The sequence below is a fragment of the Chionomys nivalis genome, chromosome 10 (assembly GCF_950005125.1).
Source record: "Chionomys nivalis chromosome 10, mChiNiv1.1, whole genome shotgun sequence".
NCBI classification, from domain to species: Eukaryota; Metazoa; Chordata; class Mammalia; order Rodentia; family Cricetidae; genus Chionomys; species Chionomys nivalis.
The window spans coordinates 68,156,692-68,173,216 of NC_080095.1; the positions used below are offsets into that span (position 1 = coordinate 68,156,692).

The following is a 16,525-nucleotide window of genomic DNA, read 5'->3' on the forward strand; positions in this document are numbered from 1 at the left end:
ACACTCCTCAGGATACTAGTTTCAAAGAACAGTCTACAGCACCCACACGCTCACACACAATCACCAGCGTATGTGGGCGTGCACAGGGAAGCCAAGTGGAGCGCTCAAGTGTCATTGCTTTAAACCCACAATCGTCAGGATAAACAAGAGATTCCGTGGAGACTGAAGAGACAAGGATGTGTTTGAGACGGGAACCTGTGTGCAGTAGGCACCTATCCCTGGTTAGTCATCAGGGAGGAGCAAGCTCAAACACTCAGGAGACTGAGATAAGACAATCAAGAAGCCACACCTAGGCAAATGATGGGCGTGGCCATGGAACAGGAATGAATTTTCTGTGTTCATGAACTCTGTGTTCAACAATGCAAGACTGCAGAGGGCGTTCTGATGTGGCAATGAAGGTAGGAGGTTCCACACACAAAGAAAGCATGTGTAGAACAAGGAAGAATAGACAATGGAAATTCCACCAGGGAAAAACACCAGACAAAGCATGCCAGGATGACCTAATAGGGAAGAGCTCAAGAGGAAGAGAAACAGAAAAATAATTTGTGTGAGTTGTACAGCTCTGAAGGCCAGATGATGACAACTGGTCTCTTCCTAAATGGCTTTCTACCTTAGTATCTATGTCTGTCTGTCTGTCTGTCTGTCTGTCTGTCTTTTATCGTTATTAGTGTGTAGACAGAGGTGTGTGTACCATAGTACACGTGAAAGCGGGCAGACAACTTTCAGAACATCTAATAGCTTTGGGAATGATTGGGGAATATTTTATTATTCTTATTAATATTTCTATTTTTTTTTTCTTAGACAAAGTTCTCTGTATTGTCCTGGAACTCACTCTGTAGACCAGGCTGGCCTCGAACTCAGAGATCTACCTACAATTTGCTTCCTGAGTGCTGGGAATAAAGATGTGTGCCACCATTGCATGGCGTACTAGTCTTATTGGTAGTGCTAGGGATCAAAGCCAGGGTCTTGTGTGTAGCAGGTAAATCTCTGCCTTCATCTTCATCATCCGCAGGACATCACATTGCCTTTCCCCAGTCATCCCAGTTACCCACATGGCATGGACTACATGCCAGCAACCCAGGTGATCGGTATGGGATTGTGAGCTCCGTCAGTAGAGCTGGAATTCAGACGCTTTGTTTGTGACATGGTAGCTCAGACAGGCCTGGAGCACTCTACAGACCTGAGGATGACCTGATCCTCCTGCCTTTTCCTCTCAGACGGCTGGATTACAGGCATGTGGCCTAGCTAGTGGTTTTAGTTTTCAGTAGGACTGAACTCAGGGCTGTGTACATGCTACGCCAGCAGTCTACTACTGAGCCACAGCCTTTCGTAGTTTTTTGTTTGTTTTGGTTTGGTTTGGTTTTACAAGACGAGGTTTCTCTGTGGAGTCCTGGCTATGCTGGAACTCACTTTATAGACCAGGCTGGCCTCAAGCTCAGAGTTCTCTGCCTCTGCCTCCTGATTGCTGGGATTAAAGGCCTGCATCGCCACCCCTGGTTTACATCCTTAATCTAATAATTACATCCTTAATCATGACTTTGAGAGATCTTTTTACATGTGATCTAGTAAGGTCACATGTATATGTGAACAGAAGGTCAGAAAACAGCATTTATTTATACTGTGGGCACGTCCACGTCCACATGGGGTGCATGTGGAAGTTAGAGGCCAATTAGAGGAAGTAGGTTCTGTTCTAACATGTGGGTTTTGAGATCAAACGAAGATTGTCAGGCTTGATAGCAAGGGCCCTTGCCCACTGAATCTTTATCCCACTCTCTGGCCTGCACTCTGGTTTTTCAAATGGTATTTTGTTCTGGAAAAAAAAGCCAGGCGTGGTAGCTCAAACTTAGATCCCAGAACTCATGAGGCCAAAGGAGGAGGATTGCCATGAGTTCCAGTCTAGCCTGATCTACAAGATACCCTGTCTCAAAAAAAAAAAAAAAGAAAGAAAGAAAGAAAAGAAAAAGAGAATAAAAGAAAAGAAAAGGAGGAGGAGGAGGAAGAGGAGAAAAAGGTAGGAGGAGATGAAGATCAAGTGTAGTGTTGTAGTGCATATTATCAGCGGTGGATCTGAGTTCAAGGCCAGTCTGGGCTACAGTTTGGTCTGTAGCCAGCCAGCCAAAGCTATAAAACCAGACCCTGAACCATAAGAAAAATAATAAAGTAGAAAAGAGGAATAAAAAAGGGAGGGGGAGAAGAAGAGGACAGAAGGGGACAGGAAGAAGGGAAGAAGAAGCCAGGAATCAGGAATAGCAGGGGCAGCACCAGTGGACTTTGTTGACAGGCATGGTGTAAGGTCTGTAACAGACACTCAGACAGCTGCAGCCCAAGGACCATGAATTCAGGTCAGCCTGGGCTACACAGTGAACTTCAGGACAATATGTGAGACCTTGACTCAACAGAACCAATAACTAAGGGAAGCAGGGGAGTGAGTGTGTGTTGGGATTCACCTGAAGGACTGCTCATTTAACCAGGATAGCCCAGGAATTTCGGTGGTTTTGTTCTCCTCTTTTGTTCCAGTACATGGGCTCTTATTCCTTCTTCCAACTCTAGCTGGAGTAATACTGACCTCTGGCTATACCCCGCGGAGCCTCTGATGCCAATCCTGGCATTATCAAAGTGAAAACAGCTATCTTACAGAGTGAGGCAAAGGTTAGACGCAACATATGGTGCAATGTTCATAACATAGTTAGCATGCAGACTTCTTTTAAGACCTCACTGTTTAGCTGATGATGGCTCTGAGCTAGCGATCCCCCTGCCTCAGACCTGTGCCTTCTGCTGTACCACGGCATCCAGCTGTGCTGACTTGAAATTCCTCCCTTTTATGTGGATTAAATAGGAAAGACCGATGGGCTTGAAAGAACAGGTAGGGGAGGATGTTTGTACTTCAAAACTTCATCCGTCTTTTAAATTATTACACTTTCTTTCAGTGTGACCTGATATGATGTAAAAACAACAAAAAATAGGACATTGATTCTCTGTCTTTGAACTTGGACGTTCCAGTCTTAAGAATTTACCTACGGCATAATAAACAATGTGCCTGAAATGTCTGTAACACTGCATGGGTGGAATGAGGAAGAAGTCTTCCTTGTTAAGCAAGTGAGCACAACCTTGATGTCTTTTTCCGTCCAATAGTCAACACAGGTACAGCAGGCCAATCCTGTAATCCTAGCACTGGGGAGGCAGATGCAGGAGGATTACTGTGAATGCCAGGCCAGCCTGGGTGAAATAATGGATGATAGGCAAGCTGGAGCTATGGGATGAGATCCTGTTTCAAAATAAATGAATAAAATGAAAACCGAAAAAAATTAAAAATAGATACATACAGGCTACAGACTAGAAAGGGAAAAAAAAGCAATGTATAAAATGTATAAAAGTAATGAAAAGATAAAAACAGAATACCATATTCTACACTCACATGGATTACGGTTATGTGAAAGGGATGTCTGGATGCAGATTACAGGTAGGGCAGAGGGTAAATCTGGAAAACTAGGTAAGGGAGTTGGTAACAAAGGACGGCATCCGGAGCAGGTGCATCTCATGAGACAGGAGACCTGGGTTTTCAGGTGGTGGGGAGTGTCTTAGTGTGGTGTTGGACCAAGGCAACTCCTATAAAAGCATTTAACTGCCGGCTTTCTTAGTTTCAGAGGTTAGTTCATCAGCTTGGTAGAAAGCGTGGCGGCAGACAGGCATTGGGCTGAGAGCTTACATCCCGATCTGTAGGCAGAGAAAGATACTGGGTCTGGGGTTGGCTTTTGAAACCTCAAAGCCCACCCCCATCAACACACATCCTCCAACAAAGCCACACCTCCTAATCCTTCCCAAATAGTTCTACCAAGTGACACCCGGGCATTCAAACATAGGAGCCTATGAGAGCCATTCTCATTCAAACCACCAGTGGGAGTTAGGAAGTGATTTCTCAAAGGCCAGAATTTGTGATGACTGCCGCATAAATTTGTGAGCCCAGGAAAAGCCACTCGCTTTACAGTGCGTGAAATAAAGCTATTACACGAAGTTACGGGCAGGCAGACAATCTGGAAGATGTCTCAGTGGCCAAAGCTGTAACTACTTGAGCAATGTAGTATTAACATGGTAGTTAAGACAGTTCCTCATGTTGTGGTGACCCCCGAACACCCAGCTATTTTGTTGCTACTTCCTAACTGTAATTTTGCTAGTTATAAACTATAATGCGAATATCTGATACACAGGATGACTCCAAGGGGTCGGGACCCACAGGCTGAGAACCACCGCTATAGGCCTAAAGAACAGTCATTCAGCTGGAATGGTGGTACATATCCATATTCTCAGCATTCAGGAGGCAGAGGCAAGAGGGCCAGGAGTCTCCAGCCCCATAAAAACCACAAAAAGGAAAAAATTACTATGTAAATTAGGCTGCCCTCAAACTCACAAAGATCCACCTGCCTCAGCCTCCCCAGTGCTGGGATTAAAGGAATGTGCCACCATTCCTGGCCATTTTAAATTATTTATTTACTTACTTACTTTGGTTTTTTTGAGGTAGGGTCTCTCTATCCATTAAAAAAAATAATAGAACCTAAAAATGTCCACGAGCCGGGCGGTGGTGGCGCACGCCTTTAATCCCAGCACTTGGGAGGCAGAGGCAGGCGGATCTCTGTGAGTTCGAGACCAGCCTGGTCTACAAGAGCTAGTTCCAGGACAGGCTCCAAAACCACAGAGAAACCCTGTCTCGAAAAATCCAAAAAAAAAAAAAAATAAATAAAAAAAAATAAAAATGTCCACGAAGTGACTCAGTTATATAATGAGAACATTTAGGACACTAAAGCTAAAGCTGCCACTGTAGAGAGGAGGGAACCCTGGTGAGTTCAGTCCTGAGTGAGTGTGCGCTGGGACACAGGCACAGCCATGTCAAGGGTCCCTGAGCCTCAGACCCACAGAGAAATGGGAAAGCCACCCTACCCCGTGCCGGAAGGTGAGTCTCACAGGGGAATGGCTGAGGGTCTAGTTCAATGGCAGAAACATGGATTCAATCTTCACTATTGCAAGAAGAAAATATTTTTATTGCCACCCTCAACTAAAAGAAATAGAGTTCAATAAGAATTATCTTAAATGTCTCTAAAGATTTTTCCAATTCTAGCTACTAGAAAGTCTAAAGGAAGAGAATCACAAATTTTAAGCCATGTCAGAGTCTGAAACCAGCCTGGACACCTTAGCCAGACTCTGTGTCAGAATAAAAGGTAGGGCCAGCAAGATGTTCCAGTGGGGGAATATTGGGGACCCTGATACCCACATGGTAGAATAAGAGCTGAATCCTATAAGTTGTCCTCTGACCTCCACATGCGTGCCCTGGTGTGTGTGTGTGTGTGTGTGTGTGTGTGTGTGCTCCCCCAACACACAAATAAATAAATGTAAAAGAGAAGGGCTGGGGAGTAACATTGCTAGCCTAGCATGTACAAAGCTCTGGGTTCAAGTTCTAATGTTGGGAAAAAAAGTTTCACCTTTTTCTGTGGGATATGTGCCGTGTAGTTTAGGTTGGGCTACTAATAGAAAGACACAAAGTTTATTAAAATATACTCTTATAAACAATATACTTTTGTGAAATTTTAGCAATTAAAAATATTTTTAAGGGGCTGAAGGTCTGGCTCAGTGCTGTGCATTGTATATGTGAGGCTCTGGATTTGATCATCTATACCAAAAAAGAGAAAAGAGAAAGAACAAGCCAAGACCAAACCAAACAGGAACAGCCAGTCTTCAAAGGAGAACAGTGTCCCGCAGACTGCTCAGCACAGGTATCCTTTGCCTGGTACCATCTTTTTTTTTTTTTTTTTTTTAATTATTTATTTAGTTTGTATACAATATTCTGTCTGTATGTATGCCTGCAGGCCAGAAGAGGGCACCGGACCTCATTACAGATGGTTGTGAACCACCATGTGGTTGCTGGGAATTGAACTCAGGACCTTTGGAAGAGCAGGCGATGCTCTTAACCTCTGAGCCATTTCTCCAGCCCCTGGTACCATCTTTTTGAACATACCCTGATGCTTCATTGGGAGACAAGCCACATCCTTAAGCTTGTCAAATTATCACCTTGGAAAGTCTGGCCAGTTTCCCATTTGGTTATATTTTCCAATTACTCTGCTCTCAGGGTTAGAGACCTGGTTGCATATTCTTAGCCAGTGTACGGGAGAGACTTGGCTCCAGGCAATCTCTTTCTCTCTCTCTCTCTTCAATTTTGACATCTCAGTAAGTTAGCTATTACACAATATTACCACAGCCTACTTTTTTCTGACTCATATTACCCAGGAGACAATTGAAGAATGAATTTGGACTAGAATCTTATGTAGTATCCTGGGTTTCTTAAAGGTTTGGTGTCCATTTTCTATACTATGTAAAGGTCCTTTTCCTTTTACATACAATATTTACCTGACTAAAGTACCCTGCGTATATATATTTTATAATTTTCATAGCCTCAAGCAACTTGTGTAATTATAAGTCAATATCTGATCTCACTTGTCAGGCTAGCGCTTCCTCCTCTTCTTCTGTTGTGTCTGCATTATGTGTGGTCCACTCCTTTGGTCTGAACTCGAACTCATCAGGTTTTTTTTTTTCTCCAGAGACAGAGCTCTCTTTCTCTTTGTTGTTTTTGAGACAGGGTTTCTCTGTGTGTAGCCCTGGCTGTCCTGGAACTTGCTTTGTAAACCAGGCTGGCCTCTTGTCAAAGTTTTGGTAGGCTATGATATGTATTTGCCCTCTTACTTTATAAACTTAAAGACTGTGCTATTTCCCAGAGTAACTGAGTCACCTGAAACTACCTACAATTTCAAACATGCTAAGGATTCAGGAACCAGAGACTAATACTGAGCCCAGTCATAGACAGCAGGCAAACAGGGAAGAGAGACTCTATTTCTTTGTTTCTAAATGCACACACACTCATTGATACAAAAGGGTGGGGACCACTTCCTATTATACAATGGGACTTGCTAAAGTCACCAAAAACTGTGTTGTGGCTTGTCCTCCCAGTCATGAAAATAAGAATGTTTGTTATATCCTTTATGATGAAGAAAAACAATGACTAAAATATTATTTATGAACCTGTTTAATTTCTTCAGTGGAAAGATGACAGGCACATGGTCATCAAGACATAAAGTGCTTAGATAATGACAAGACACTACTTAGTTCTCAAAGGCAGAATCAGAACTCTTCATACGTCTCTAAGGGAATAACTGATAAGAAGGAACCTGAGTACATCTATTCCCAACTTATTTAAAAGCCTGGAATTCCCTGATATACTCTAACTCTCACAATACATGTAAATTGAATGACAAGTCCAGTGGGGCAAAACCAGAATATCTAGGCTCAAATATTAGCTGTAGGAAAGAGAATAAGAAGTACCCTGGCTGGGCGGTGGTGGTGCACGCCTTTAATCCCAGCACTTGGGAGGCAGAGGCAGGCAGATCTCTGTGAGTTCGAGACCAGCCTGGTCTACAAGAGCTAGTTCCAGGACAGGCTCCAAAACCACAGAGAAACCCTGTCTCGAAAAACAAAACAAAATAAAGAAGTACCCTGTTGTGGAATATTACTTTAACTATGTAAAGGAGTGTTACATTTGCTTATGCTGCATTTGTTTAATGATGTAAAGATGTGTTGTTTTACCTTTGCCTGCCTAAAGCAACCTGACTGTGTAAACAGAGATTGTGCTTTTGTTTCCTGGCTGCCCAGACCCAAATAATCACACAGAAACTATATTAATTATAGCACTGTTTGGCTAATGGCTCAGGCATATTCCTTATTAGTTCTCACATCTTAAATTAACCCCTTTCTTTCTTTTTTTTTTCTTTTGGTTTTTTTCAAGACAGGGTTTCTCTGTCCTGGAACTAGCTCTTGTAAACCAAGCTGGCTTTGAACTCACAGAGATCCGCCTGCTTCTGCTTCCTGAGTGCTGGGATTAAAGGCGTACGCCATCACTGCCTGGCAAATTAACTCATTTTTATTAATCTACGTATCGCCACGAGGCTGTGGTTTACCATTGTGGCATGTTACTCCTTTGGCAGCTACATGGCATCTCTTCGACTCTGCCTACTCTCCCTCTTTGTCCCTATTTGAATTTCCCACCTGGCTTTACTCTGTTAAGCCATTGGCTGAAACAGCTTTATTCATCAACCAATAAAAGCAATACATATACAGAAGGACATCTCACATCCTGATTGGCCTAATAAAAAGCTGAACAAGCCAATAGCTAGGCAGTAGATGGATATGTGGGGCTGGTGGGCAGAGAGAATATGAGGATGAGGAATTTAGGCTTGAGAAGTAGGGAGATGGAGGGAGAAAGCCAAGCAGCTGCCGGTCAGCCAGCCCGGCACAGAGTGGGATATACAAAACAAGACGAAGAGAAACGGCTAATTTAAGTCACAAAACTAGTGGGACAAGCATAAGACCAAGCATTCGTAACTAATAATACTTCTCCATGTCATGATTTGGTCTGAGGAAGCCTGCTACGGTACCTAAAAACTAAGTTAATTAAATATATAGGCATTCTTCTCATTTTTTTTTTAAATATTTATTTATTATGTATACAATGTTCTATGTGTATGCCTACAGGCCAGAAGAGGGCATCAGACCTCATTACAGATGGTTGTGAGCCACCATGTGGTTGCTGGGAATTGAACTCAGGACCTTTGGAAGAACAGGCAATGCTCTTAACCGCTGAGCCATCTCTCCAGCCCCCTCATTTTGTTTTTAAACAAGCTGGAACTCATCATGTAGTGTAGCTAAGGGTTCAGACACATAGCAATTCTTCTGCCTCAGCCTCTCCAGTGCAGAAAGCACAAGAGCCGCCAGGCGGAGGTGGCACACGCCTTTAATCCCAGCACTCGGGAGGCAGAGGCAGGCGGATCTCTGGGAGTTCGAGGCCAGCCTGGTCTACAAGAGCTAGTTCCAGGACAGGCTCCAAAACCACAGAGAAACCCTGTCTCGAAATACCAAAAAAAAAAAAAAAAAAAAAAAAAAAAACCAGAAAGAAAGCACAAGAGCCGCCACATCTGGCTTAAATTGGCTTCCTTGAAGAGCATCATGAACTCAGTAAGCTGGTGTACACTTGCCACCTCAGCACTGGGGTGGTAGAAACAGGAGAATCACAGGTTCAAGGCCAGCCTGGCTATAGAAGAAACCTGGCCCCAAATCAGTCTGCACCTAGGGAGCAGGTATGAAGACAACGGAGAGAACAAGAGGCAAGTCTGGAAGTGCGACTGAGGAGAGGAAGTGACACAGCCACCGATCAGAGAGGGAATTCCGGTTAGGGAGGGGAATTGTGATCCAGTCACCTGGGAGAACCGATTCTCTACGAGCTCTAGAAACTCAGAATCCTCAGGAGTAGTGGGCGGGTGGCACAATGCTAACAGCGTAAACATCCCAGCGGAGAAGAAAACTGTGTACAGTTCAAGTCATTACCCAGGCCGGCTAAGATTGTAATCTCAATACTTGGAAAACCGAGGCAGTATGATCTTGACTAGGCTATACAACAAGACACCGCCAAAAACCACCAGAGGGAAGGGGGAGTTGGGGAGACACTTCAGTGGGCAAAGCCACAAACCGTGCTATTGACATGTAGAAAACGACGCTTAATGTACGCATGATCAAATTTGTAAACATGGAAACAAAGTTTTTTTTTTTTTTTTTTTGTTTTTCGAGACAGGGTTTCTCTGTGGCTTTGGAGCCTGTCCTGGAACTAGCTCTTGTAGACCAGGCTGGTCTTGAACTCACAGAGATCCACCTGCCTCTGCCTCCCAAGTGCTGGGATTAAAGGCGTGCGCCATGGAAACAAAGTTTTAAAAGCCCTTTTGGGGAGGTACTTATGCACAGGTGTGAAGTAAAAGTCAGGATGGTTGGTATTAATTAATTTGCTCACAACAGGACTGGAAACGTAAGGACAGCGAGAGGGAGAGAGATGTACAACTCCAAGGGTGGGTCCATGTATCCCAGGCTGGCCTCGAGCTATGATGATCATGAATTCCTGATCCTCTGCCTCCACCTCCCAAATGCTGGGATTACAGATGAGTGCCACCATGCAGCCTACTTTGGGCTCTGTTCTAAATCTGGAGATGGCTAAAATATTTAAGCAGAGGTGACAAACCTGCCTTGGAAGACTAGTCAGGCGGCAGGGAGAGTGAGGTGGAAGGGCGGAAACCCGAGCAGACAGGAAAGAAATTTCTGAGAAAGGCCCGGGTGCCCAGGTTAAATGGAGGGTACCAGACTATAGTTAAGTGCCATCCAGTAAGACAGACAGTAAAACAGAACAGAGTTTTCTTTTTGCCGGGTATGTGGGGGAGGGGCAGCCTTACCTGGAGCTGAAGTTGAGAAATATAATGTGCACCTTGCTCTTTCTCTATAATCATCGCGTGAGTGGGCTCCAGGCCCTGGAAGGAGCTTCACAATGTGTAAGTCCTGAGAGGGCCCTGAGGACGAATGTAAGGTATTTCTGGGCTTTTTTTTTTTTTTTTAATTTTATTTTTTATGTGTCCTTCCTCAAGGAATAGGGCTGAAGGAATCAGCTGTAGGCTGATTGTTAGTAAGTGGAGAAACTGTACTCTAATCATATGAAGAAATAGCACTGTTATCTAAGACCTCATTTCATACGTAAATATGGCAGCAAGAAGTGTAACAGATCCAATCAGTTCTTCATTAATTATAACAATACAGCAGACATGACCAAGTAAAGTGTATTACTTTGTCTCTGAAATTACATCCTGAATGGCTCCCATAGTGAAAAATTTGTATAGGTTTTCATAGTGAAAATAAGTTTAAAATGCAACCAATTTATATGCAATTTCCTGTATAGCTGTAAATACTGCAACTCTTCTCATTATGCTGTTAAATACTCTTTTTGTTTTATTGTACACTAAATGGTTATTAGCTTTTTTTTTGCTTTTCGAGACAGGGTTTCTGTGTATCATCCTATAGTCCTGGCTGTTCTGGAACCCACTCTGTATACCCGGCTGGCCCCAAACTTAGATACCAGGCCGTCTTCTGGGATTAAAGACGTGGGCTGCCACGCCCGGGGGCCAGGTTATTAGTTGTATTAACTTTAAAAACTTTTAAGTTCCCGAGGATAATTCCTGTGAAACCAAGCACAGAAAAATGCACACCACAGAACTTAAAAATCTGACCTTGTGTGTATTTTTTCACTCTAGAGCCATATAAAGATTAAGATATCGCCACTGTTCATTTAGTTTGTTGTATTCATAATACTTTTGTTCTCTGTTCCAGTAAAAATTTCTGCTACTAATGGACAATATATGAGTTCACTTCTAAACATCAGAGCCCAACTATGGGTGTCTTTGAAAGTTATCTTTTCCCATGCACCCACCATTCTCAGGACTCAAGATATCACTACTTCTTCCAGTTAAAAAAAGAAAAGAAAAAAGAAAACAATGCTTAAACTCCCCCAAACACAACCTATCTCAGTATTATAAAGGCTGAAGACAAGTTACAACAGGCAGCCGGGAGCACTGAAGTGGGACCAAAGAAGCAGGTCGCGGCGAAGCCCGGGAACTAGTGCGAAAGTCGGAGGAATCTGGGCCATTTGCCAAAGGTGAACGTCCCCCTGGATCCCGGAGACTGACTGGTGCTACGACACTAGAGCTAGGGTGAGTGACAGGCAGAGAAAGAGCCGCGATCCTTTGGGGGTTGAGCAAAGCACGCGAAGAATTCGACAGAGAAACGTCAGGCATTCCTGGGCAGGATACGCCGGGCTTGACCCCAGCCCCGTAGGCGAGGCCCTCACCGCTCCCGATGACATCCGCGTGAAGTAAACAACCCGAAAGCCGGAGGCGTCCCGCTTGCACCCCGGGAAGCCACTGGTGCTGAGTCGGAAAGCCGGGGGAGGGGCGGGCGCCGGCGTGGGGGCGTGGCCCAGGCTTTCCCCGCCCCCAGGGCGCGGCGCATCCTCAGTGCGCCCGTCTAGGGTGAGGCCGGACTCTATTTGGTTATCCGGCGTGCGGCCGCCGAGACGTCCGCTACCCGGCGTGCCGTGCGCGAGTCAGCGAGCGAGCGGGCGGGCGGGCGGGCGAGCGGCGGCGCGACGTCTCTCCTCACCCGTCCCTCCCCCTCCCTCCCGCCGCGTCCCCCCCCCCTTTCCCCAAAGTGAGTGAGTGAGACGGGCAGATGGAGGAGGGACTGTAATGGCGGCGGCCGGCAGCTCCCTGCTCTGATCCGCGGCAAGCACACGGCAGCAACCCCCCTTCCCGGCCCTCTCCCGGCCGGCCCCCGCCCTGCCGTCGGCGCGGGGCCACCGTCCCCGACCCTCCCCGCAGCTGCCGGCGTCTGGCTCTGCGCCCCGGCCGGGGCCCCGCACACAATGGACGAGCTGGCCGGAGGCGGCGGCGGCGGTGGCGGCGGCCCGGGGATGGCGGCCTCTCCCCGGCCGCAGCAGGGACCCGGGGGGACCCTGAACCTTCCGCCGGGAGCGAACGGAGCGCCGGGCGGCGGGGGTCCGGCGGCCTCCGAGGCGGCGGGGCCCCCGCCAGGCCCCGAGCTGTCCCGGCCGCAGCAGTACACCATCCCGGGGATCCTGCACTACATCCAGCACGAGTGGGCTCGGTTCGAGATGGAGCGGGCGCACTGGGAGGTGGAGCGGGCCGAACTGCAGGTACCTGGCCGGGGGGGCCGAGCGCAGGCTGGGGGACCGGGGCGCGGGCTCCGGGGGTGGGGCTCGGGCTGGGGCCCGCGCCCTGAGGGGCGGAGGGGGACCTACCTGAGAGGCTCCGGCTGGCGAGCGGCGACTGCCTTCCCGGCGCCCCCTCCCCCGCTCCCGCAGCGGCCGGCTCCCTCTTCACAGGCGGCGCGCTGCGGGCATCCTCGGGGCAGCCATTTTGGCTTTTAGCATGGCGTCTGCGGGGCTCCTCCGGCGGCGCCTACCGGGCCTCCGGGCTTGGGCCCAGCGCCTCCGAGCGCCAGGCTGGCGTGGGTCCGCTGGGCCCCGAGTTGGCGCTTGTTGGTCCTCTTGAGGTTGAGTTCAGGCGCAGAGGGCCTGGGCTGAGCGTCTCGCCTCCTGGCCCCGGCACCCCCTTCCGATGTGGCGTCCTGCCCCCTCCCCCGCGCCTCGGGACGCAGTTGCCCCTTGACAGCCACGCCGCTTCGGGCTGCCACCTCGCACAATGGCTTGTGGCCCGCCGCCGAAGTTTGCCTTGCCACCCTCAACTTTTTAAATACCCGGGATGCCGCTGTTCTCACTCGGATTTCCTTTAGCGCTTCATGATTCCTCAACACTTTTAACTGAATTTCCCTCTTTTGAGTCGGCTTCTCTTGACTTTTCATTCTGTGTCCTTGTTTTTACTCATACAAAGCCCAATTGGACTCTCTGTACTGGATTTATGAAATGTCTGCACAAAAAAGAATTGGTCTTAACTTTGAAGGAGAACGTACTTTTTGTTTGGTCTGCGCTAAAACGAAGCTGAATGTCCACTTATATGAACCCCCGATCGACTTGAGTTACCTTAAGTTTTGAAAGATGGTAGTTTCGGGTTCCTGTCTTGAATTTTTAAAATTAAGTGCCTCTGTTTGAAAGGATTATTTGAGTTGTAGGATAGTTGCATTTAGTTTAAAGTTCTTTCCAGGGTGTAACTTGAGCTTAGAAGAAAAAGGCATGCATCTAAACGTTGCACCTGTTTTTTTTTTGTTTGTTTGTTTGTTTGTTTTTGACTTACGAATTTCGGATGTATTGTTCATACACACACATACATCACACCTTTGGTGAGTTTAGGAAGAAGTAATGTTGAAACAGGAGGTTGATTAATGTAGAAAAGGTATTCTCGCGGGGCGTGAAGGCGCACACTTTTAATCCCAGCGCTCGGGAGGGGAGGCAGAGGCAGGTGGATCTATGTGAAATTTGAGGCCAGCCTGGTCTACAGAGTGAGTTCCGGGACAGCCAAAGATACACAGAGAAACCATCTTGAAAGAAAAGGTATTCTTAAACATGAATCTTCAGTTTTCATTACATTAAATAAATATAAAGAATTTCATTCAAAAATTAAAAATACTCGGCTGTGTGGTGGCACAAGTCTCTAGTCCCAATACTCAGATGGATCTCCATGAGTTCAGGCCACCCTGATTTACATCAGGAATTCCAGGACAACCAGAGCTACATAGACTCAATCTCAAACAAAAAAAGTAAAAGAAACATAAAATATCAATAATGTTTTGTTGACAAAAGCATTGCAGTCAAATGATTGAACCAGTAAATATTTGTTGTAGGTTTTTGTTTTGTTGCAGACAGGGTTTCTCTGTGTTCTGTGGCTGTCCTGGAACTCAACTATGTAGACCAGGCTTGCCTGTCTCCTCAGTGATGGGATTAAAGGTGTGTGCCACCACGCCCAGCTGTGTGTGTGTTTATTTTTTTAATATTTACTTCTATTATTTGTATGTGTGTGCCTGAATGTGTGTTTATGCACCACATGTGTACAAACATCCTCAAAAGTCAGAAATCTTTGGATCTGTGTAGTTATGGATGATTTAGGAGCCATCATATGGGCGATGGGTATTGAACCCTGGTCTTCTGTGTGAGCAGCAGTTGTTCTTAACCGTTAGCCACTCTCCAGACCCTAATTGTTGTTCTTGCTTATTTGTTAGTTTTTTTTGACATAGGGTCTTGTATCCCATGCTATCCTGATACTAGGCTGGCCTCGAACTCAGATATTCACTTTCCTCTGCTGGGATCAAAGGCATGCACCACCACAACAGCCTCCACAGTCTGTGTTATGGTTATTTTGAGACAGAGTCTGTAGTTTTGGGCAGTCTGGAACCCACTATGTAGAACAGGCCGGTTACCCCTCTTAGAAATCCATCTGCTTCTGCCACTTACCTGCTGGGATTAAAGGTTTGCATCACACATCCAACAAGCCAGTAAACCTTTATTTTATTCCACAAAGTGGGTTAAGTTAAACTTAAAAATCTTATATATTTTACATGACACCTTTAGTTGATTCGGTAGTTTTAAGATTGTTCTTAATACTTTTGTGTTTTTGAGATAATTTTCAAAAAACTTAAGTGAAAATTGCCTGTGATTTCTTTAATACGCATGGATTTAAAGTTTTGTGGTCATATAGCTTTCTATTACAGTCTGATGCCAACTTAATGTTCCATGTGGGTAGACTGAGGTTAAAGTATTCATTAAAACATGTGTTGAGGCTTTTGCTTACTTTGATAGACCACCAGTTTCTTACGTGATTTTTGATCCTTGTACTGTTCATTTTCATTGATTTTTCAAGTTAGCAATTGAATTTGTCACTTGGGCATAGTTGATGTAAAGAGCTAAGGAAGCTTCTTGTGTCCAAATTAACAAGTTTTACATTATTGAAATCTATGTTGTCAGCCCCTTATTCCCTTTTCCTTTCCATTGTTCCTGGATTTTAAGGATTCAGTTGCTGGGCTTCTTTTAGATAATCTGTTATTTGTCATTTTGGGGGGTGGGATAGGGCTGTGCAGCAAAAGCTGCCTAGAACCTGGTAAGTGGCTCACACTGACCTTGAATGCTATTATTAGTCTTTAATTAAGACTGCTTGTGAGGTATGCACTTAAAGTTTTATGTGTTGAAATGTATGTCTAAAAATGTATGTATATTTAAGCTATACATTTAGAATTATTTCTGGTACTTTCTTAAAAACTAGATAACTTCTATCATTTTTATGTAGTTCTGAGTGCCCTAATCATCTACACATTATATTTTGAAATGTTATCTTGTAATATTGCCCATTCTGGGTCTTAACTCCTGAGTTTTAAGTGATTCGCTATCTCAGTCTCCCAGGTAGCTGGGTTTAACATGTGAACACACATTTTTTTGGCTATGCTGGGGACTGAATCCTGAGCCTTGTGCATGTATGCCGTATGTCTGGTTTGGATCTTCCACAACACACAGATGGAGGTCAGAGGACTACTCCTGGGAGTCCATTTTCACTTTCCACTGTCAGTTGTCAGGCTTGTCAGCGAGCCCCTTTACCTCTTAGCGATCTTATCAGCCCTCCAGATTTTCTTTGTTCTGTCTCACTTAGCGGTTATCCTCAGTTTATAGTATTGCCCTTATGAACATTGTAGAACACAGGTTTTTGCTAGTTCAGTTTTTTATTTTTTGGTTCATGATTGACCTTAAAATTTCCAAATCCTATGACTTTATACACTGTATTGGGCTTAAGGTACAGTTTCTGCTGCTATTTCTTCCCCCAAAGCCTTTTCCTATAGGGGTGGTTGTGTTGGGGCACCCATTTGATTCTGGACCTGAGAAGGCAAAAGCAGGTGGACGTCTCTTGAGTTCTAGGCCAACCAGGGCTTTATAGTGCAACAGTCTGTTTGAGACTCTTCACTGGCTTCCATTCTCTCATTCCTTGTTTTCCTTTTACCTGCTTCACCACCTCTGTTCCAATTGGAGATATTGTCTTACTACGTATCCCTGGTTGGTACATGGTGCTCAACTCTGTAGCCCAGGGTGGCCTCTTACCTTACCTTCTCCAGTAAAAGGAATAATACAGGGCACCACCAAGCACAGCCCACTTTTTGTAATATTTCCTCT

At 45.5% G+C, this 16,525-nt stretch overlaps 2 protein-coding genes across 6 annotated transcripts in view; one reads left to right on the forward strand and one right to left on the reverse strand.

Moving 5' to 3' along the window:
• Ap4s1 (adaptor related protein complex 4 subunit sigma 1) overlaps window positions 1-13,020 on the reverse strand; it is a 38,915-nt gene extending 25,895 nt beyond the window's left edge. Inside the window, exon 1 of one of the 2 annotated variants that reach the window (XM_057783210.1) lies at window positions 12,719-13,020. The gene's annotated coding sequence lies outside the window, so the exon portion shown is untranslated. Of the gene's footprint in view, window positions 1-11,749; window positions 11,833-12,718 lie in introns of those variants that run through there. The other variant, XM_057783211.1, reaches the window with a different exon arrangement.
• The window catches only part of Strn3 (striatin 3), an 80,392-nt gene continuing 75,935 nt past the window's right edge, over window positions 12,069-16,525 (forward strand). For 2 of the 4 annotated variants that reach the window (XM_057783207.1, XM_057783206.1), the window contains exon 1: window positions 12,070-12,613. In XM_057783207.1, coding sequence (XP_057639190.1) covers window positions 12,323-12,613 — 291 coding nt within the window. In that variant the 5' untranslated portion in view covers window positions 12,070-12,322. Of the gene's footprint in view, window positions 12,614-16,525 lie in introns of all 4 variants that reach the window. The other 2 variants (XM_057783205.1, XM_057783208.1) reach the window with 2 other exon arrangements.